At 55.7% G+C, this 21733-nt stretch overlaps 2 protein-coding genes across 13 annotated transcripts in view; both read right to left on the bottom strand.

The window, feature by feature from the left end:
• LOC136794626 (uncharacterized) overlaps nucleotides 1-10989 on the bottom strand; it is an 87257-nt gene extending 76268 nt beyond the window's left edge. For 7 of the 12 annotated variants that reach the window (XM_067040050.1, XM_067040048.1, XM_067040053.1 and 4 more), the window contains exon 1: nucleotides 1446-6643. The gene's annotated coding sequence lies outside the window, so the exon portion shown is untranslated. Of the gene's footprint in view, nucleotides 1-1445; nucleotides 6644-10875 lie in introns of those variants that run through there. The other 5 variants (XM_067040044.1, XM_067040043.1, XR_010841679.1 and 2 more) reach the window with 5 other exon arrangements.
• A 7763-nt stretch (nucleotides 10990-18752) lies between these two features.
• HAND2 (heart and neural crest derivatives expressed 2) lies at nucleotides 18753-21638 on the bottom strand. Its single transcript, XM_059071058.2, has 2 exons — nucleotides 21019-21638; nucleotides 18753-19672 (listed from the first exon to the last, which is right to left on the bottom strand). The coding sequence occupies exons 1-2, from the start codon at nucleotides 21568-21570 to the stop codon at nucleotides 19574-19576; spliced, it is 651 nt and encodes a 216-aa protein (XP_058927041.1). The 5' UTR covers nucleotides 21571-21638; the 3' UTR covers nucleotides 18753-19573.
• Between the last annotated feature and the right edge of the window lie 95 nt (nucleotides 21639-21733).

Genomic DNA, 21733 nt, shown 5'->3' with positions numbered 1-21733 from the left:
GGTGCAGGGAGCTGTGGCTTCCACACCAGCCTGACTTGCTTTCTCCTCTGCTCTGAAGCTCTCCTGCCTGGGCACTTGGCTCTAACTCCTCTACCCCGGGCCCCTCAGTGCCCAGATGCTACGCCTTGGGCCCGGTGCTCCTGAAGGGAAGGCAGGACTTACAATGCAGGCCAGATCCTACTTCTTGTCTTGCTGGAGTCCCGGAGCAAGGCCTTGTTCATTGAAAAATCGCCCGTCTAGTCACACATAATTTACCAAAAGTCGGGACAGTCCCCGCAGGCTTTTTGTTCCCACAACCGCTGCCTCCACCCAGGGTGAAGGCCAGGGTTAAGACCTCCTCCACACCTGTGCGCCCCAACCCAGGGGCCACCACCAGCACTGCCTTCCTGGGGTCTGCAGATAGATCCCAGGGGAGGAGAGAAGAAGCCTCACGCTGAGAGAGCCGGCATGGTTCCCATCACCAGGAGAAGGCCGTTCCCATCACCAGGAGAAGGCCGTTCCCATCACCAGGAGAAGGCCGGTGAAGGCCGTGGTCCTGGGAGGGCTGCCTTGCTACAAGGAAGTATTTAGCAGGTCCAGTGCTATCACTGCCTAACAGGGTGTGAAAAGTAATATGAATGTGAAATACTGTGGGAAAACGGAGAGTTTCCAAAGCAGGCAGCAAGGCCCCTCTGTGGCCTGGCCTGCAAGGCCCAGAGCCTAAGCTAATCCCACACGTGGCACCAGGAGGCACTGCTGCGGGCAGGGACCGCAAAGGGGACTTGGGGGGAGGGAGTAGGGACCGGAGCGGGGGTGGGGTGCGCATCGAGACGTCGGGAGGGGCCCCGGGGAGGGCAGCTGACAGCAACCCCCGAAACGTGGGTAAAGCTCCCGCTCCTGACTGCCCAGGCTGACACAGGACAGCTTCACTACCTCCGCCCTAAATGTACGGAGGAAGACCCGGAGTTTTAAAATAGATAACCGTACGTTAGGTTAGTAAACAAGATTTTACTGATTTTATGAGACAACCTATCCATCCACTGGGTAGAGATGCCAGGAGGTACGCGGGTGCTTTCTGCAGGAGGTGGATAAGGCGAAGTCTTACTTGATACAAATTTCTCCAATCGATTCCAGATCAAGAGCACATAAACCCGACCAGCGTTCCCACACGGTGCCCTGCAGACAAGGACCCGTCCTCGCGGTCTGACCATAACCCCTACGCCCGACCCACAGAGGCCTTCGGACTCTCCCAGCTCCCAGGCCTCCCCAATCCCAAACTGTCTGGCGCCCGAACCACGGGCCAGCCTCACCGGGAGCCAGGCCACGGGCCGAGCCCCCGCGCGGCGTCGGCGCCCAGGCACCTTCTCCTCGGTCGAGGGCAGGGCCCTCCAGCAAGGCCTGGAGAAAGCCCGGGGCCAGGGTCTGCCCGCAGGGCCTAGAGCTACACCCCCCCCACACACACTGACCCGAGCCGGGCTCCGGACCAACGCAACGCGACCGGTCTGGCTGGAGCAGCATCGCGGCCCGGGAGGCCGAGGTGCGAAGGCTCCCTTTGGGCAGCTGCCCCTGTGTCGTCAGCCGCCTCGTCAGTTTGGAAACGCTCGTACCGCTCGCTCCCGTTTTCTGCATTCGGGGCCTCGTGCCGGGCGAGACAGCCAGCCTCGCTCTGTCAATCTTTCCCAGACAGAACTGCAGCGGAGCCGCGCGGTGACGGCGCGGGCGGTGGCAGACGGTACAGGTTTGGAGACGGACCCGCAGCTCACGATTCTGAAGCACGAGGACTGAGCGTATTCACGAGGGGGTGGCCGGGGTCGCCCTGGTTAGCTCCTGCAAACAACTCCACGTTCGGAGGGTAAACCCGAGCTCCAGGACCCGGCGCCGGCAGGGGCGCGGACGCAGGCGGAGGGGGGCGGGTGGACGCGGGCGCGGACGGGCGCGCGCTGGAGGGCCGGGGGCGCGCTCACGCGGCAGGAGGGTGGGGCAGCTGGGCCGGGGCAGCGCCCCCGGAAACCCGGAGCTCGCCGGGCGCCAGCCTCCGGGTTCCGTCCGGGAAGCCCGAGCCTCGCGAGTCCTGCGCCGCGCGCTCCTTCCTGCGGCCGTGAAGCGGCGAGTGTGCGGCCGTGAGCGAGTCGAGTCCCGCGGCCCCGGCCTCCTTCCCGGTCTCCCCAAGCCTCCCGGCGCCGCGCTGCGAGCCTGCCTCCCCCGTGAGCTCACTTCCTCCCCGGCGGCCCCCGGAACCGCTCCCGGCCGGCTCGCGGGCCTGGGGCGCTGGGCCTGCTCTGAGCTCCTGATCTCTGCTCGGGCCGAAGTGCGCGAGCTGCGAGGGGGTCGGCCGGGAGGAGAGGAGAAGTCGAAACTTCTGGAAAGAGAGGAAACGGCTTTATTCGTGGCCCAACTCAGAGCGCGGGCCGAGGCCGCCCGCTGCCCCTCACTCGGCCCGGAGGCCTGCGTCTCTCTCCGTCCTTCTTTCTTTTTATTCTTTTCTTCTTTCTCCTCCGCCCCTGGTCCCCTAGTTTCTCCTTTAGTTTTCACCTGTGTTTTAAAAACTCATATGCAGGCACGTTAAAAAAGTAATTTTGCATGTTAAAGTCGGCAGCAGCGGAGGGAGAATTACAGGTAGACTTGGATTTAATTAGCTGGTAATTCTCCTCTCTTGCCCCCTTAATTAAACGGAGATTCTAGTGGTGCTTCAGGGCCCACAAGTGACTACGACAAGAATATTTTACCTTGACATTAAAATGCTGTCCCCGGGGCCTAATCCAAGACCGGGCTCCATTTATTCGGATTTCGAACCTGAGCTCTGAGGCCTGAACACTGCTCCCCAGCCCTGGAAGGATGGCTTGTGGGCGCTGTTTAGTTTCCCTGCTGATTTTTCATTTTGTCCGGTGCTGTTTCTGAGACTTCAGAAGGGACCTCCCATGGCTCCCAAGGGACCCTCAGTATCCGACCGGACCGCCTCCAGCCTCAGACCCCCACCGAGACCCACGCCCAGAGAATGAAAGAATATTTTTAAAAGCGTGAATGTGGTCAGAACCAAGAGCCACCTGTTGGTTCCGCCACGCAGAGAGGAGCCCGGACAGAATCTTCAGCCGGGACAGCTGACGGCATCTGGCGGCGGTGCGGGTGGACTGTGTTTCCCCGTAGAATCCAGCAGCCCGGTTTCGCGTTTAGTGACCGCGCCATGTCTCTCCTCCCGCGGTCTCCTCTCCCCCACCTCGCCTTTCTCTGTCACAGTGATCGACCAGCTTCCCTTCCTCTGCGATTCCCTACGAACCGTTACTAGTCCCCTGGCCCGACCACAGCCCGTCCCCGGCCCAGGGATGCAGCCGCCCGGAGCCCGATACCCGCCGGACAACTTCCAAGCTCTAAGGGAATCGCGTGTCCGTGTTGTCACCAGATCCACCAGCGCTTTTGGTGAGAGCGGCTTCGCTTTTGGAAACATCACTCCCTCTTTTTTCCCAAGAGAGAATAATTTCTTCTCCTGGACTGGCTTAAACACAGACACACACACACACACACAGAGACACACACACACACGACAAAGTATCTGTGTTGTGAAAACATCAGCCTCTAACAGCTGTCTTGGAGTCCAGTAAAGACTTTCAAGAAATATGAAGATAGGCCTCCAGTAACCCATCCCCAGATTATCATTTCTCTGGCAACCTTTCTTCCTGCCTGGTCCTCTACATCATTTTTTTTTCTTCAAAACTTTTCCTACCACCACCTCCTCCTTATTTATGCCTTCATCTTTCTTAAAGGAGAGATCCCTGGAAATAACTATCTAAGGAGAGCAGAGGAACCCACCACCCCCAGTTTCACTCATTAGTGGCACATGCTGGCCAGGAACCAGCAGCATCTTTGAGTCTGAGTCTTCTCATCTGTAAAGAAGGGGTTAGAACGCCCAAACCCATTTCCACTCTTAAATGCTATACTGTTAAGACAAAATTTTTCTTCTGTATTTCTGAACGATTGAAGATTATATATATAAAATACATACACACACGTATTCCAATAATGTCCTGTGTCAAGAAGAGGAGGACATTTTAAACTTCTGCCAGTGCCCTCTTTGGCCCTCCCAGACCAGCCTTCCCTGCAGCCATGAAAAGACCCTCAGGGTGGAGAACACGAGGGGTAGGTCTCCTGATCACAGCCACCATCCAAGACCACTTATGGTCACATGACTCATTAGGACCCTTAATCTTCATCTGACCTGCCAATTCAAGCACCGCCAGTGAAACCTCATAAAACTGGTCAAGAGGCTGGCCAACATATGCACACGTTAATTAGAGTTATGTGAGCCTTAGGATTCCAGTCTGCTGAACAGCTCCAGAGCTGTAGAGGGCAGGGGCTTGGGGTCCTTTTCGCCTACCAATGCCCTTTGGTCCTACCAGGACATCATTTGAACTCAGTGGGTGATCTGAAAGCTACCCCCTTCAGAAGGTGGCTTAACCACAGTAACTAAGGCTAAAACCTGGCAGTGGGTCCCTAAGAGGGACAGGCAGGAATCTGTTCAGAGGAGGAAAAGAGAATCAGCAGTGAGCTTTTATTGTTATTATTGCATCTAGTATTACTATGAGAGAGGGGCAGGGAGAATCCCAAAGTGAAAGAAGAGAGATTTTTGGCATTAATGGAAAGCGTGGATACTTAGCAATCCTGTCCCTGAACACACACACACACGCACACACACACACTCACAGTAATAGCTATAGATGCTTTCAATTCCACTGACAAGGATAAGGGAAGGCATGGCGAGGAGGAGTGTGGGCTTGAGCCAATTTAGCTACTGCAATTCTGGCCAGGTACCAAGAAGTCACAGAACACCCCAGATAGCAGAACTGGCCCCATCTCTGGCAGGGGCCCCTGTGCATGGCTCTTTTCCTACAAGGCATGTCTTCTTCTCCATCTGCATCTGACTCCTAGATAGACGATGGTCAGGGTCAGTCACTGTTGCACAGCAAGACCACTTGGCCTCTCTGAGAACTGCCCTGATAAAACTGATGTAACTGGAGGTGCCATCTGCTGTGTATAGGGAGCAATTAACCCTGGCTTTATTTTTGTCTAGTTGAGTTGTATAGGACAAAACGCCTGAGGTCTATCAAGTCTACATATACTAACTTATTACACTGCAGGATTTATCTCAGCTGTTTTAAAATACAGGTGCATTTCCCAGTCACTCCCCCGTCACCCTCCACTGCATTTATAGACCATACAAAATATCTACAGACTAGAACATGGCAAAACCTCTCTGAAAGTAGGAGGAAGTTTATTTGTGATTTCCTTGGTGCATAACAATTCAGTCCTTTTAAATTTGACTGGGTGTGTGTGTGTGTGTCAAATTTGGGGACATACCAAAAAAGGAGAAGCCACATTCCTACAGTTCTAAATTTGATAACCTCACTCTTTCTGCTTGCTTTTCTTCCTTTCCTTCTTCCCCTTTGTCTTACTCTTTGGATTCAGCAACAGAGAAAAGACAATCCAGTTTGAAGCCTTAGGGATAATTTGTTCTGCATGTGCCCTGTCTTCCCTTTCCCAGATATTTTAAAATTGCAATTGGGAGGCATCTCACACCCTAACCAGATTTGAGCCTCTTCAAGTTCTTCAAAGCTTCCAGGGATCTGCCCCCATCCCCCAATCCCTCCTGATCAGCAGAACAGATACAAATGGAGTAACTTGCAGCCTTCCAGATCCATAGCAATTCTATTCCTATTTGCTTTCTATGCATTAGGAAGCTCTGGAGGAATATGCAAGAAATTAATAACAATGAGAAAGAAACTGGACAGATAGAGAAAGGCTATTCACACAGACATTTTATATATTTTTGAACCATAAGAATGTACTGCGAATTCATGAGAAGTTAACTGATCAGGGCATATATGAGAGACATTAGGTGTTGAGTACACTTAGCCATGATATCACACCTTGAGGAGGAGGATCTAGAGGCCATCTACGGAGAACATGGGATTGAAAACATGTAATAAAACTTTCTGTTTTGCTCAATGGGTCATAAGTTGGAAATCTGACTAGAAAATAATATGTTAATGCAGAAGTATAAAACTTTAGGTGAGGCAGAATGTACACTACTCCTCTCCTGTTCTCAGATGGGAATATTTGCCAATTGAAAGCCATTTGCCCCTCCAGTTAAGCCAGGTTAGTAGAAACACTGACTTGCAGGACTGGCCAAGCCCTCAACCCTAAGTGGAAAGGCTGAGCGAGAACACAACTGAAGAAGAAAGATTGATGCTTCCTAATAGATGCTCGAAAATGGACAATTTCTTGTAAAGGGAGGACAAGACCCTTCCCTAGAAATGGCTGTCTGTCAGCCTACTCCCGCCTTACCCCTCTCAGGGTGGGCTGAACACTTCACCCTAGGACATCTGCCCATTTCCCTAGGCTTTAACCAGCTGCAAAAGTTCTTGTTAGTCAAATTCTACTCAGGAAGCCTAAATCAAAAAGAGAGTAAAAATTCCCTTAGTGCTGTTAACTCAGAAACTAACGGATCAACTAAGCCGTGAGTTGAACAATCAACCCTCTCCACCCCCAGATCATTGAATGGTCCCTGGATGCCAAAAAAACCTTGAAGTTAGACTGCCTTGCTCTTTAAAAAATATGCAAATACGGAGAAACAACAAGATCCTACTGTATAGCACAGGGAATGCTGTTCAATATCCTGTGATAAACCATAATGGAAAAGAATATGAAAAAGAATATATATGTATAACTTACTCACTTTGCTACACAGCAGAAATTAACACATTGTAAGTCAACTATGCTTCAATAAAACATTTTAAATATGCAAATAACTCCACAGCCACTGGGGACCCACACCATCGGCTCACACTAGAGTTTACGCCAGCTGCAGTTTTTCTGGTGGCATTAGCTCCCGCTAGTAAACACCTTGAACCATTCCTGTGGCAAAGGTCAATTGCAAAATGAAAGGGACTTTAGAAAACTTTTATGCAAAGGTATGGTATACAGAAAATCACAAGGGGGACTATCTTCGTTCTACCCACTCGTGTTAATAAAAAATCCTCCCCCAAACACAAAATCGGACCCTCTTCTCCCCACGGAAACAGGTGGTTAACTATGTGATTCCTAAGGAGGAAGTCGGTTATATCGAAAAATGGGAGAGATTTCTGAAGAGGGACGAGGAGAAAGTGCAGGGCAATGTTTTTGAGACTCCCAAAGGTGGTATTTGGGAGAAACGGCAGGGCAGGAAGGAAGGGCAGGGAGTTGAAAGAGTCCTTGGTTTCCCCAGCTGTTTGCGGCCGTTGGAATGTATGGAGCCAGGGTTTTCCAAAGATGACAAGGGATAGAAAATACAATTCTCCCCCCTCCCCCCTCCCAGGAAGGCCTTCCCCCAAATGAAGATATATCTTCAGGCTGGAGACTTTTCCTCCTTCCACAGGCAATGAGCCGAGGTCACTTGGAACAAAGTCTCAACATTTAGTTAAAAAATAGAGTGATTATGGAAGCCACAAAAGGAGTCAAGGTATTTGTGCTAAAAAAAAAAAAAAAAAAAAAAACCTTCAATCTCAGGTCTGGCCGGTAGTGGGAATATCCAGACGGGTTCTTTATATTTTACGTTTTATAGACAGTCTTTTCCCTAAAGGATATTCTTTCATTAGGTCATAAATGCACCAGCAGGTGTGTGTGCGCGCGCGCGGGGATCAGCAGGGTCTTGGCGGGAGGCGGCGTCCCCGCGTGGGGCTCCGTGCCACCCACTCCTGCGGGCGGAGGTCAGGGGCCGCGAGTGGAAGCAGCCGTTGGAGACGCTTCCTCTCTGCTGCTTCGATTTCTTAGTTCTTACGTTTCCGGTGGGTCCACCGAATCTTCTAACTGCCCAAGGTCCAAGCATTTACTCACCACAGGCCACAGAGGGGTGGGGGAAATGACGTGCCTTTTCTAGAGAGTTGGTTAAAATTTTCACTCGGTGAAGTTTACTTGTTGGGGCCTCAGCGCCAGAGCCTAGGAGGGAGGAAAAGGGGTTTTCTGGCGACTTTCACTTCCCACTGGACCGGGTTGGAGAGGTTTACCTCCCCCAGCACCCAAGGACTGCGACTAGGTGCCCTGCTCTAGACAGGAGAGGGCTCTGCAGACGGGAATCGCCCGTCGCCTACAGCCACTTCGGCTTCTTTCAGCCTGTTTCTCCACGTGAGTCGGAGTTATACGCAACCAGCATCAGTTCACCGCCTATATCGAGTCCCGGAGAATTGAATCCGCAGCACTGGTTTCACACTGAGAAGTTGGTACCAGTTTCGAAATTATTGTAAAATGCCACCTGGATGATATATCCTCTGTCTAGGCCAGATTAGCAAGCCACGAGCGCGTACTCTATGTTTAAATCACACCCCGAAACGCGGAGAAAATGTTTCAATAGGGATCTACACGCCACAGAGGGAAACTGGAGCAATAATTATTTCCCTCTTTTTTGATTTCCTGTTTCTAAAGAAAGCATTGGTATCAAGGACGAGTTAGGTAATGTGAACTAAAAGGCTAGCAGGTCGCTGTCGTTTAAGCCCAATCACAGTTCGTAGTTCAAGGAAAACTGCCTTTAATTGACACCGTGTATATATTCCTCTGCTACTCTCGGTCTCCCCAGGCAGGGACGCCCCCAAGAGTATTTATTTCTAGGGCTGGAAACAAAACAACTAACCCGGTCTGCTGCGTAAGAGAGCGTTCCAAGATGGACTGCCGGAGAAAGGCTTTTTGACCCCTGTGGAAATTAGTCATATTGACAGACGCCCGGGGAAGGTAAATTACCCCGCGCGCTGACGTTACGCAGAAGCGCGCCCGGTTGCGCCTCCGCCGCGGCGCCCGCCGGGCCAGAGGCTCTCAGTTGGTTTCTCCAGACTCAGACAGAGCCCTGCTCTGCTTCTCTGGGCCTGGGATTTCAACGTGAAGGCGATGGAGAGAGCGGTAAAAAGATGCTAGAGAGGGCAAGAGGAAACCCAAAAAGTGGAGGGGAAGAGAAAATGCTGTGCGCCCGTGGCACGGGCAAGCTGGATGGAGACCCGGAGAAAAGGAGCAGAGTCCGTAGGGGAGGGAGGGAGGGAGGAGGCGGGAGGGAGAGGGCCGCGCGGCTCCCGGCTCCCAGGTCCGCCACTTGGGAGGTCCCGGCCCCAGCGCAGGCCCGGCCAAACGTCCCCCCGGGAGGCTCGCGGATCGGGCGGGGTCGCAATTACACCTCGGCTCCAGGCGAGGACTTAAAAACCAAGTGGCTGGGGCTGCAGTCTGGAAACAAGGCCCTGCGGTCATCGGGGGTGGGGGTGGGGGGCCGGGCCCGTGCACTGAAAACTTTTACAGGGCATGTGGGTACAAGAAAAAAAAAAAAAACACAAATAAACCACTTTCATCTAGCGTGGGCCGTGGAAATAAAAGCTGCCTTCTGAAGGGGGCGAGCGGGAGTTTTGAAATTCAGTGTGTGTTTTGCTCTGGTATAAAGAGTTTTGTGATTTTACCTGATAACCAGGGGGAATGGTAGGGGAAATAACTGAGAGATTTTTTGTTTTTGTTTTTTCCGGGAGAGGGCTGTAATAGGGGTTCACAGGTTTCTCCCAAATCATCTTGTGTCCCCGGACTGCAAACAACTGCATACATCCATATGGATCATTATACACAGTGTGGCGGGACCCTGCGAGAACGGGTTATTGTTGACATACAATAGGATCTAGTGGTCCTACCTCTTTGCTTTCTCAGATCGAGTCTGCAGAGAGGGCAGAATGGAGAGCTTGAAAAGCGTGCCATCTGATTTTACCAGAGATTGGACCCGAAGCCTTGGCTACAGAAGGCCCGGGTCAGGGCGCAAAGACAAGGCGAAAGTCGCCCAGAGGCTGCCGGGCGGGAGCCCAGCTAAGCCCGAGCCGGGCCCTCGAGGTGCAGAGGGCGGTCCCTCCAGGGCAGGCCGGGGCTGGGGGTGGCCGCCAGCTCTCCCCCACCCCCAGCACCTTGGGCCTCGCGTCTGAGGTATTTTTAGCTCCTCTCTCGGTTCCATAGAGACTCTTTTGAAAGCCAAACGGAGGCTCTCCAAGCTGGGAGGGGTGGTGTGGGAGTGCGTGGAGGCGGCTGCATGGGTATTTTGATGGAGAGACCAGTGTCTTATCTTTCAATTAAAGCAAAACTCGCTCTCTCCAGGTCTCTGTTCTTCCTTCCTTTTCTCTCTTTCGCCCCCGGCCCAGGCCCGTGGGAACACGCCGAGTGCCCCAGTTAAGAGGATCGTGGGGTAGGGATGGGGGGGGGGTCTAGAAATCCGAGCAGAATCGGGGTGCCGCGCGCGCTCCGCTCCGCCGTTCACCCCCTTCTCCAGGCCTAGGCACCCTCGGGAGGGGCCGGCACCGGGCTAGGAATCTCCATCGCCTCCGAGGAGGTAGCGACGGGGCTGTTTAATTTTTAAATACAGGTTTAACGTAAGTCCCAATGTTTCTGCAACGGAGTTTCCAACCTGATGTGTGTCCAGGAATGCGAAACTTGGGGCCCGGACCCTCAGCCGGCCGCTCTCAAGTGGGCGGATGTAGATTGCGCGGAAAGCTGGGACCCGCTGCGCCCCCTCTCACCTGGGAGATGCCCCAGTCCAGCTTCTGCCGCCGCATCTCCCCACGCCGGACCACGCGGAGCCCCGGAGGCTCGCAAGGCGGCCTGCACGCCCTTCCCGGTCCCGGAGGCAGCCCCCGCCCCCTTCCCGGGCTTGGCGCGGCCCCCGAGATTGCCGGGGCTGGCGGGACGGCGCTCCGCCGGGGAAAACGGGCAAGGGAAGCAGGGGGCCAGGTCGGGTGCTCTCCGCTTCCTCCTAAGGTTCAATCCTCGCGGCCCCCGCCCCCCAGCTTTCCCCGTGCCGTCCACCCCGGCTGCCCGGGGCGCTCCGAGTTGCCCCCAAGTTTCAGACGCCGCGCCCCTACCCACCGGATTGCCTTCGGGGCCCCTTGGTGCCGAGTCGACGGCGCGGCGCTGGGCCGGGCGAACGGGAACCACCGGGCCTGCCAGGTCTGCGCTCTTAGCAGCCGGGTAGCCCTTCGGGTCGAAGATGCTCAGAGCAGAAGGAAGTACAGAGAAAAAAGAAGCCGGGGGCGGGGGGGGGGGAGCCTAACCTACAAGCACGCACGCGAAACCAACTTTGGGGTTGGACTTTTTCAGTTTCACACGAAGCGACCTGGAGTATCTGGAGAAGGTTTTTGAAGACGTTTAGGTGGGAGGGTGAGTTTTCTGCTGAGAAACTCAATCTGCCATACAGTAGCGGCCCCATCTGGGATCTGTCACTGCTGACAGCACCACAGGGCACAGCCGTGATCTTCTGCACAGCCTGCACTCCCCGAAATACCCTCCTTAATCAAAGGATGTCTGCGCGCCGGGGCTCAGCTGACCGCGCCGGGAGCAGCGCGGCCGGCGAATTCCACTCCCCCCCCCACCCCCGCCACCGCCCGCCCGTCCCCTCCCCACGGACAGAGCCCCGGCCCCTCTGTCTTCCCAGCACATTAATTAAAAGCGGAAAATAGACAGAGGCTGATGTCATTGCTCTCAGAAGATCATAAACGTAAAAGAGTCATCCTGTGAGAATCCCTGAAGATGACTTTAATGAATAATTTCAGAGACAGTTATGGCTTTGGGTGATTACTGAGGGAGAATATGAAAACCAGATTTGCAAAGGGAGGGCGATGGCAGGCGGCTTGGCGGACACTTTCTCCCAGTAAAACCGCACCAGTTTTCCTTCCTCTCCAAGTTCTACTTACAGCCTTTGCCTGCGTTTTCTTCTTCAAAAATAAAAGCAACAAACACACGGTTTTTGTTTCCTGAGTTTCTTCCTTATCCTAAAGACAAAATGTCAGCTCAAGGCAACAACAACTCACTTTAAGTAGAAGGCAGTCATGCACTGGCCTAGTGGTCACTGGCTTCCATCTTTCCAGAAGGAGGTATTTACTGCCATCTTAATTTAGAATGATACCTTTTTTGGCCTCTTCTCTAGGCAATGTACTTAAGGAAGGTTGAAAACTCTCTCTGCCCGAGTAAGTGCACTGTTTGTTCTAAGTCCTTTCAGCGGGGGGAGCCAGCAAACAAGCAAGCAGCAAATGACCCCGCGTCCTACAGAAAAATCTGCAGGTCTCCCTGACTCTTTAGTCCTTGCTCACCATTGAACTGAAAGATGATTTGGTGCTACAAGGAATGACATTTTGAAACCATCGGCTCACAGGGAAATGTCAGGTTGAGTCTGGTTGTTCAGGATTAGTTGTGCATTAAATATACTATTTGAGAAAACGGGGTTGTAAGTTGGGGTGGGGGGGGGTCTAGTGAGTACCCTGTGATCCTTTGTATAAATGATTTAGCTGCCTGCAAGCCTGCCTCCTTTGCTTAGAAATACACACAGGGATTCTCTGGGCCTGTGGACCACCTTGATTTATTCCATTTAATTCCAGTAAAAGCTCATTTATGCTAAGTGCAAGTGCATGGGAAGAAGCAATGTGGTTTTGTTGTTGCTGTTGTTAGTTTTGTTTGTTTGTGAGTGGTCTGAATGACTCAGAAAACTGCCTATTGGCCTGAGCGGACTCCACCATTAAGGCAGAACCTGGAGAAGCCACTTACCAGCGCTGTGGGAAACTACTTCTTGCAGCGATCCTGCCCCTCCCCCCTCTAGGAGCTCAGATAGGCCCCTCCTCCTCCAGTTATTATGGATTCAATCTCTAAAAGCCTCATTCTCTATCCCCACCCCACCCCCATGTTTCCTCTCCCCTCTGCTGGGGATAGGGGGTGTGTGGAAGGGGATAGGGGGCGCTAAGCTCTCTCAGTGTGATGCTTTCACCGACTTAGGAGGAGATGGTTCTCTTCCCTTCTAGATTACAAGAAGACACTTTGGAGGTTGCCGTACTGAGTGGCCTCAAAGAATCGAGGAGGGGTGAACATTTGGGACATATTCTCGACTGGATCCCCTATTTATTTTAGATACTCTTGGCTGCCCAAATAGATCTTCTCATCACTACACTCAAATCATGGGCTATGACTTCTTTTCCCTCTAGCTAAATTATCTGTAGCTTCTGAGTAAACATTCAGCTCGGCCTTTGCAGCCTGTGCTGAAATAAATAGCAGCTTCTGGCTTTCCTTTGAATCCTTGCCGTTGCCCAGTTATCAAGGTGTGGGACTGATCCACGATATGGCCAATTCTCTCCCAGTAGAGACTATAAATAATGCAGGCCTCACCCTCCCCAGAGAAAGCCATCTCCATGCGAACCCATCCCTTGTTCCACATGGGCCTTTGAGAGAGTGCCAAGGTCGAGGGGCTGGCTGCAGTGGGTGTGTGTGGGCTCAGGAAGTGGTTCCGGAATCCCCTGGGGGAGTTTTGAAAACTGCAGACTTCAGGTCTCACCCCGACTGGCTGAATCAGAATTTCTGGTGGAGGTGGGGGCTGAATTTATATCTTTATCAGGTTCTTCGGGGATTTTGGATCACTAGGTAAGTGTGGGAAGCTCCAACCTAAACGGTTCTGGAATTGGATTCATCCCAAAGACCAGGCCAGCGCCCCAGGGCACCAGGGTAGGAGGTCAGGGGTGTCGTCCTCCCGCCCAGGAATTGTACAAATATACCCAGCCTCTGCTCTGGGCACTGAGACATAGTAGGGGACAAAGCTGCCACCTGGCAACCTTGCCCTTGCAAGTTGTCAGGGTTTGTGTCAAGGACAACTCCTGAGCGGGAGGGGGAGGCAGGAGAAGGTCCAGAGCCCCTGCTTCTCAGATCCTTTGGGCTGTAATAGCAGGTGCAAAGACGGAGGCGTGGAGAGACATCCTGTTCCATAACCAGCGTCTGCCTGGCCGCCCCACTAGGCAGAAACTCCCACTATTTTGGCTCGAGGGCTGTAGGGGCCAAGCGCGTGCCAGTACCGGGAGAGCTGCCCTAAAAGAGCCACCTCCTCCTGGCAGCCCGGCCTGCATGGGCATGGCTGCAGGGGCCGCAGCTGTTGGTGTAGGAGAGCAGCACCCCGGCCCAAGGGTAGCAGAGGACCGCCGTCGGTCAGGGCCAGACGCGGGAGCCTTTTCCAGGCCGGATGCACCAGATGCAATGAGCTGGAAAACTTAAAGTGGGGAGGGGCCCGTAGAGACGTTCCCCGGCCACACCTCACCTCCAACGAGGAAAATAAAACGTCTTCTGGACTAAAAATACATATTGAGAAAGTCCCCGCGCTCAGGCGGGCTGCGCGTTCCAGCTGCCGGCCTGGCCCGGGAGGACTTGGCCGCGCGGTCGCCGATTACACCCAGCTCTGCTGGGATGGCTCCGAGCCGTCTGCCCTGACGTCAGCCAGGCTCCGGCCCCGCCGCGGCGAGATAGGCAGCGCGGCCGGGCGCGGGCGCGGCGCTAATCACTCCCAGATGGCCCTAATAGCGGAGATAAAGACGGACGGAGCGGCCGGGAATAAATTTGTAATCAGGGCTCTACCATCTGATCATCAAAGCGGCCCAACTGCCGGGAGAATTGGAAGGGAATGCGTGTGTAGGGGGGTCGGTCCTGGGGAGAGGCGGGGGGCGCGCTCCAGCAGGGAGCTGGCTTGGGCAGGGTGACGGGGACAGGAGAGGAGGCTCGTCGGTGCGCCTGTGAGTCGGTGCCCTGCGCCCCTGGACCGCCACCAGACGACCGGCCGCCGCCGGGGAGCTGAGTCTGGCCGGGCGGCACCCGCGGACCCGCTGCGGGCAGTGCCTGCTCCCAGCCCTCCGCCCCCAAACGTGGGATGAGTTCCTCTCCTGGAGTTGCCCCTCTCCCCTCCTCTCTTGCCAAACCGTTAAACAACACTTGGTCCCCCACCCCCACCGTGGACGTAAACCTGACAGCACAACTGGGCTTCCGGGGAAGAGGGCTACCGGGGCCTCGGGGCCGCTCCAGAGTCTCTGACTCCGAGGGATGCGCGGGCTCCCACAGGCCCGAGGAGTCAGGCCTGGTCGAACGAAAGGGTCCCCTCAGGTCAACAGATCCGAAAGAGACAGGCGGCGCCTAGGGTCCAGATGCAGCCCCCCCACCCCGGGCACACGCCCCAAGTCTCCTTTCCTCATCGTCTCCGCTTGGCACCTACCACCAGTCTGGTCTCCAAATCCAAGCGCGTGGGTGGGACTCGCGGGCAGGGAGCACGCAGGGCAGCCGCGGGGGAGAAAACCGCCGGCCACACGCGCAGCGGGAGACGCTCAGTTTCCTTAAAGCTACAGGAAGAGCTAAGCCGTTTCCTGCGCTCCGTAGAGCCGCTGTACAAATGCAGTGCCGGCTGTTGTGGCATCCTGTGCCCAGCTTACGGCCCCCGCACACACACCTGAGGCCCTCGCAGCCGGCTCGGGCTCTCGCTGCAAAACTAGTCTCGGAAGCAGCTCGCAGGCCTCCTCCGGCTGCCTGTGGCTTTGCCTCGAGATCACTCTCACCCGCGGGCCCCCTTCCTGCGAAATCCGCGTGCACGCAACTCACTCCTCTTGCCACCTTAACAACGGGGTGTGGGATACCAGCCCCGGACGGCGGCCAGCAGCGGCCCAGGTGAGGGGGCAGGGATGCAGCGGCCCTCCTGTCCCGACTCTTGCACACTTGGTTTCCAAGGGCCCCGTAGGTTGTCGTCCCTGGCGCCACTGCTGCACTCACCTCACCGCGGAGACGACAGGGACGCCTGGTCCTGCCGCCCCTGAGGAGGTCGGCCTAGGTGAGAGGCCCACCTTTCCTAGATGCCCGCACCTACTGGCTAACCGATTGGGAGGATGGAGCTTCCCACCGTGCCCCCAGAGCGTGGCCCCGGGATTTAGAAGGCAAGAAGAACTCCAAGAGATCTTGCTGTCATCTCCTTGGCATGTCGACCTGAAAAAAAAAAAAAGAAAAAAAAAAACCAAAACAACTCTGAAAGCCGCAGTAAGTGTCCAGCCTGGGGGGCGAAAAGTCCTGAAAAATTGGGGCTGGGAGCAGGGAGTGTTTGGGTCTCCCTCTGTCGAGTTTCCCAAATTACTTCCCAAGAAGGTGAGAATGGGTCTGTTGGAACACACACACACACACAAACACACAACATACACATACACACACACACACAACATACACATACACACACACAACATACACACATACACACAACACACACACACAACATACACATACACACACACAACATACACACACACATACACACACACACCACACACACACACACATACACACAACACACACACACAACATACACACAACATACACACACACACACACACACACACACACACACACACACACACAGGGCGGCGAGCCCTCGCCCCGCCGGGTGCTCCAGGGTTATCAGGCTCTCGGCCTGCGCGGCGGTCTGGGGCCGGGCCCTGACAACCAGATCCACCATCAATTTACCTTCCGCCGCCCCAGCTTCCCATTTAGCTTTTAACGTCAAATCCTGCATTTTTGTCGGCTCCGGCCTGTCTAGAGAGCTTGTGATTTCGCTGCAGGAGTGATTGCTTTTAACAAAATGGCAGCAACCACATTATCCGAGCAATTAAAACAGAGGCCTTTTAGCCAGTCCCACCAGGCAGGAGCTTGGAAACTTTTTTTTTTTTTTTTTTTTTTAAGCAAAGAAGAAAGGGAGTTAAAAGAGAAAGAAACGTGTAGAAGAGAAAAGCATGGAAGCGCGGAGGAAACGCCTGCCTCGCCCACCCCTCAGTGCCCCGGGACTTGACGGCGTGGGGCGGGAGGTGGGGTGGCACTGCGCACCGGGAGGCTAGGGACGTGCGGCGGCGCGAGTGACCGACAGTGTGGGGTGTCTTGCCGTTGAAGTGTTCGGCCAGGTAGTGCGCTCGCCCGGTTAGGGGGTTCGGCCCCCTGGCGTGTCGGGTCTGCTGGATGTCTGGCCCGTTGAGGTGGCCGCTGGGTTGGAACGTCCAGGTGGTGGAGGTGTCGGGGCCGGGTGCTGCGGAGCCCGAGGAAGCGGCGCGGCGGGCGGGCAGGAGAGCGGGCGGGCAGCGCCGGGCCCAGGCCAGACAAAGAGGCCAGACCCGCGTTTCTGGAGCGCGGGTTTAAAAGCATGTGCGGCGGCCGGCGGCCTCGTAGCGACGGTGCTGCCAGGGTCTTCTGGCTCCCTTCTGCTGCTGGTGTTTAACAAACCAGAAAAAGTGTTAAAGCGGCGGCAATGCGTTAAGGCCCAGGTGGCAAGGAAGACCACAGCCAAGCCAGGCCCGCACCAGCCAACACAGGCACGTGAAGATAACTGCTCTGAGGTTCCTCTTTTGAAAACCTCACCGCCTCCACCACCGTGCGCGCCACTACCTCGGTAAACTCTATCCCTCCACCCCTAGGGTCTGGCATCTTTCTCTCGAACGGATTAAAGTAAAAGGCGGCTGGAGGCGGGAGAGGGAGGGAGCTCCTCGGTCAAACGGACAGGGATCCCGGGAGTCACAGAGAATCAGGGCGCGCCTCCCTCCGCCCCCCAGCGTTATAAACAAAGGCAAGTGTCTGTAAACACAGCCCCGCGCCCACCAGGTCGGCCCAGCGCCGGCTGACCCGAGGGGAGAAAGTTCAGATCGCTTTGGCCGAGTTGTTCTAACCCCGCGCCCTCGAGTCGGCGGCCGCCCGCAGCAGAACCCCGCAGCGCCGCTCGCCCGCCTCCCGCCCGGCGCTGGCGAATTCGCCGACTGCCGGCGGTGGGCTCAGAGGCGGCACCCGACGGGGTGCGACCCCTGGGACGGCGGGGGAGGGCCCGTGCCCGAGGCCGAGGTGCGAACATCACCCCGAGGATGGGTTTCCAAGCTGGAAGCCCTCCGGCCAGCCTCCCTAGCCCCAGATCTAGACACGCGGCGTTTCCTGAAGCAAACCGCTTTTTAATAAGTTTCGCCCTTCTCCCTGCCCCCTCCGCACCCCCCATCCCTCCCTCCGCTCCCCCTCCCCGGCCTGCCGAGCCCTTTCCGGCGCTCCAGCTTCTCCGACTCCTGGAGCAGAGATTCCGCCCTGGCCAAGCCCACGGGCCAAGGAAGCCTCGGGGACTTCCTTCCGGGATGTGCCTGGGCTCCCGGAGCCCGAACCTCCGACGGGGGTCGGGGGGGGGGGAGTCCCGGCGGCTGAGAGCTGGAGACGGAGCCCCGGGCTGGCCTGGCCTGCGGCCGGGAGGACTTTCAGACACCGCACAGTTAATATTGAGTTCCCTATAGCTCCTTGTAAATCTAGCGCCCGCTCCACGCCCCCCTCCCCCTTTAAATCCTCGGTCGCGTTCGCGATTTCTTACTTGACGTAGAATTCCTGGTTACCTAATCACGGACTCCCCCCCCCCCACCAAGGGCCTCCCCCTCCCCCTCCCCCGGCCTGCTCAGACCAGTCCCCCCCTCCCCACCTACGCCCCCATCGAGACGACCAGCCCAAACCTCCTTTCTCCTGGTCTTTTCTCCCCTTTCTTGGATGAAGCCCTATATTTTGAATTTAAAACTCTAGACTAGTTCCTGCGCCTGCAATAACGCGTGGGTTTCTCCCCAAAACGCCTTCAACCGAAAATGGCTCCTCAAACAAAACCCGAAGCCCCCCCCCCCCCCAATGGCATCTGGTTGATTTCAGGAAAAGAAGGACACCTTTCCACCTTCTGAGCAAACCGCCCAGGCCTCTCTCTGGCCAGACCCTCCTTCCACAGCCCGCTCAGCGCTCTCCTGGGGGCCAGGGGCAGAGGAAAGGGAGGCAGGACTCGATGGCGCCCAGGCCCTGGGGCAGGATTTTCACCAAGGACACTTCTCTTTAAAGGGCCTCCTCGCCAGCCCTGCGAGGCCGGGAGCTCACGTGGATGACTGGTCCGAACCACTGACTCTATCAAACAAAGTTAGAGGCAATCACGATAATTTAGTTTACTTCTGAATATTTTAAATATAATGAAAACAAGTATAACAGTTTTGTTTTCAAAACTCTTTTGAGGTATCCACCATGAAAAGATTGGGGTTTTGTAAAAAAAAAAAAACACACAGTGGTTTATTGAATACTTACAACGTTTACACCTTCAATATTAATTAAATTCCACTTAGTTTTAGAGGACGGAAGTGCACAAAACAAGTAGCTGTTGGAAACATCTTCACATAGGGAACCACCACAGATGAAACGGCAGCACTAGATACCAACCCCAACGGAAATGTTAGCGGCCCCGTTTTCTGCTTTGAAATAAAACTTTATAATCCCCAGGAATATTTATATCCAAAGGCCAAGTATTAAAGATACACTTCACATACACACAATTGTCCGCTGTCTTTATCTGGAAGGGGTTGGGGAGAGGGCACCGCTGGTGTCTACACAGCCAGGAGGAAACATTCACAAACAGAGAATCTACGAGACGCCGGGATCCCTTACCACGCGGGAGTGTCCTCTTCATATTAAAATATGGAATGCTTTTCTTCAAATATCCACTTTGTTTTCGGAGGGGAAGGTGGGGAGCGGATGCCTCGAAGGGGGGCAAGGAGAGGGAGGCACATTGCACATAAATAGACCAGATGATCCAAATGCAGGAAGTCCTCGGAGCGCGGAGCGCGCAGGGCTTGCCCGGAGTCCTGGGTCTGCATCCGGCTCCTGGGCCCGGCTCGCGCTCTCCTCCTCCTCTTCTCCTTCCTCTTCCTCCTCCTCCTCTTCTCCTTCTTCTTCCTCCTCCTCCTCCTCCTCCTCCTTCTCACTGCTTGAGCTCCAGGGCCCAGACGTGCTGCGGCCAGCCCGTCCGGCCTTTGGTTTTCTTGTCGTTGCTGCTTACTGTACTTTTCAAGATTTCGTTCTGGGCAGAGGGGAGGCAAGGGGGAGAAAAGGAGAAAAAGAGACTCAGAGAGGAGACCCGGTTCCAGGCCACCCCCGCGCTTTTCCCGGCCAGAGGAGAGAGTAAGAGGGCCAGCCAGAAATGACGTGTGGGATGCTTTCAAGTCCCAGCCCCGGCAGAAGAGCTACGGAGGCTGGCCGCTGTCCTAGCTCCTGCCCGGGCCTCCAGACGCCGGCCTGCGCTCAACTCCCGATCGGCAGGTTTATAAACAACCACCCCGTTTTCATGTCGTTTACGGAGGGACCGGGGGGGCCTTCTCTCTAACTCCAGATGTAGGGGCGCGAGCGGGGGTCATCGCAGCCCCAGCTCCGCGCTCTAGGGAAGATGGGGTGAGGTGCCCCCGCCCTGGCCTGGGCCTGTCCGCATGCAGCTCGGCCTCCGGCTCGGTTCGGCGGTGCCTCTCCTTCCGAGGCCTCTGAAATCCCCGGTTACTCGGGATCACTCGACTGTGTAGCGACTAAATCGCCATAGGCCCCAAAGAAGAAAACCTCGACAAACGGGATAATTTTCCAGGCCCTTCGTGGCAATAGCCCTGCTCTGAACACCACTACCGTCTGGGCAGTTGGTAGGAACTTGAGGAAACTAATTTTCAGTTATAATTTCGTGTTACTGTTTACAACAGTTACAGTGACCAAGGTAGTATTTACTACTTGTCTTAAAACGTACAGGCTCATGCAAACAAAACAAGAAATACCGTGAAGTATACTCATCTGGGAAGTCACATTTCAGTCTCACTGCCAAAGAGAAACTGCATTTTGAAGTTAAAAGTACTTATTTTATGTTTACCTTGACGTCTTCCCGGCACAGAAATCAGAACAAGCATAAAATTCTTAGGATCAGTGGCTGCCTCATTCTCAGGAGGGGGAAGTGTAATCACTAGTGAAATAATTGGGATCAAGCGCTTCTGAACTACTTATTTTAGAACTATCTGAAAGCAAGATCTGATTGGAGGCCAAATGTGAAGGCTCTACAGGACAAGGAACGAGGCGTCCGGGCCAGTGCGATCGGGAGATCCGGCCGGACCCTCAGTCCGCGAGGCCCGCCCTGAGCGCCGGGGGGGGGAGCGGCGATAACCCGAGGGTAAGATCACCGGCGCGAAGCATCCCTCTTAACCTCCTCCGCGTGCTGACACCCTCCCCCACCCCCTCCGCTTCTGCGGGAAGCCATCCCGACCGGAACCCGGTGCAAGCAAGCTCGGCTCAAGACGCAGCCAAAGAACGCGGAGTGCCGTTGCTCGGCCCAAGTGCAAAGAGACCGGAATTCCCGGTACCCCCGTACCCCACTGCCCGCTGCCCCATGGTACTGACCAGTTCCTTCTTCCTCTTCTCTTCTTTCACATCTGTCTTCTTGATCTCCGCCTTGAAGGCCTCCGCTTCGCCGTTCTGGTCGTCCTTGGCCAGCAGGTCCATGAGGTAGGCGATGTAGCTGGTGGCCAGGCGCAGCGTCTTGATCTTGGAGAGCTTGGTGTCGGCGGGCACATTGGGAATGCACTCGCGCAGTTCAGCGAAGGCGCTGTTGATGCTCTGAGTCCTGCGCCGCTCCTTGCGGTTGGCGGTGCCCCGGCGCTTCACCGGGCGCGGCCCCCCCAAGCCCGGGGGCCCGGCGCCCGGCGGCACCCCCCCGTAATGGGAGTGGTCCAGGCCGGCGGCGCCGCTGGCGTACTCGGGGCTGTAGGACAGGGCCATGCTGTAGTCGGGGGGCGACATCTCGGGGTGGCCGATGAGCCAGCCATGGAAGTAGGGGTTCTCCTCGTGGCTGCAGCGGCTGGCGGCGGCGGCGGCGGCGGCGGCGGCGGCGGCGAACGGATAGCCCTCATGGTGCACCACCGGGTGGTGGGGGAAGCCCCCCACCAGACTCATCTCGCCCTCCGCGCCCCTCCACGCGCCCCAGCGTGCGCGCGGTCCCGCCGCGCCCTCGGCCCGGGCCCCCGCTCCGGCGCTCGGCGGCCTCCCCCACCCCCCAGCCCCCAGCCCCCGGGCGCCCCGGCCGGCCCGGCAGCCGCAGAGGGGGCCGCTGCAGCCC

The sequence above is a fragment of the Kogia breviceps genome, chromosome 8 (genome assembly GCF_026419965.1).
Source record: "Kogia breviceps isolate mKogBre1 chromosome 8, mKogBre1 haplotype 1, whole genome shotgun sequence".
NCBI lineage: Eukaryota > Metazoa > Chordata > Mammalia > Artiodactyla > Physeteridae > Kogia > Kogia breviceps.
The sequence above is the reverse complement of the archived record's forward strand: the minus strand, read 5'-3'. Positions and strand labels throughout refer to the sequence as shown.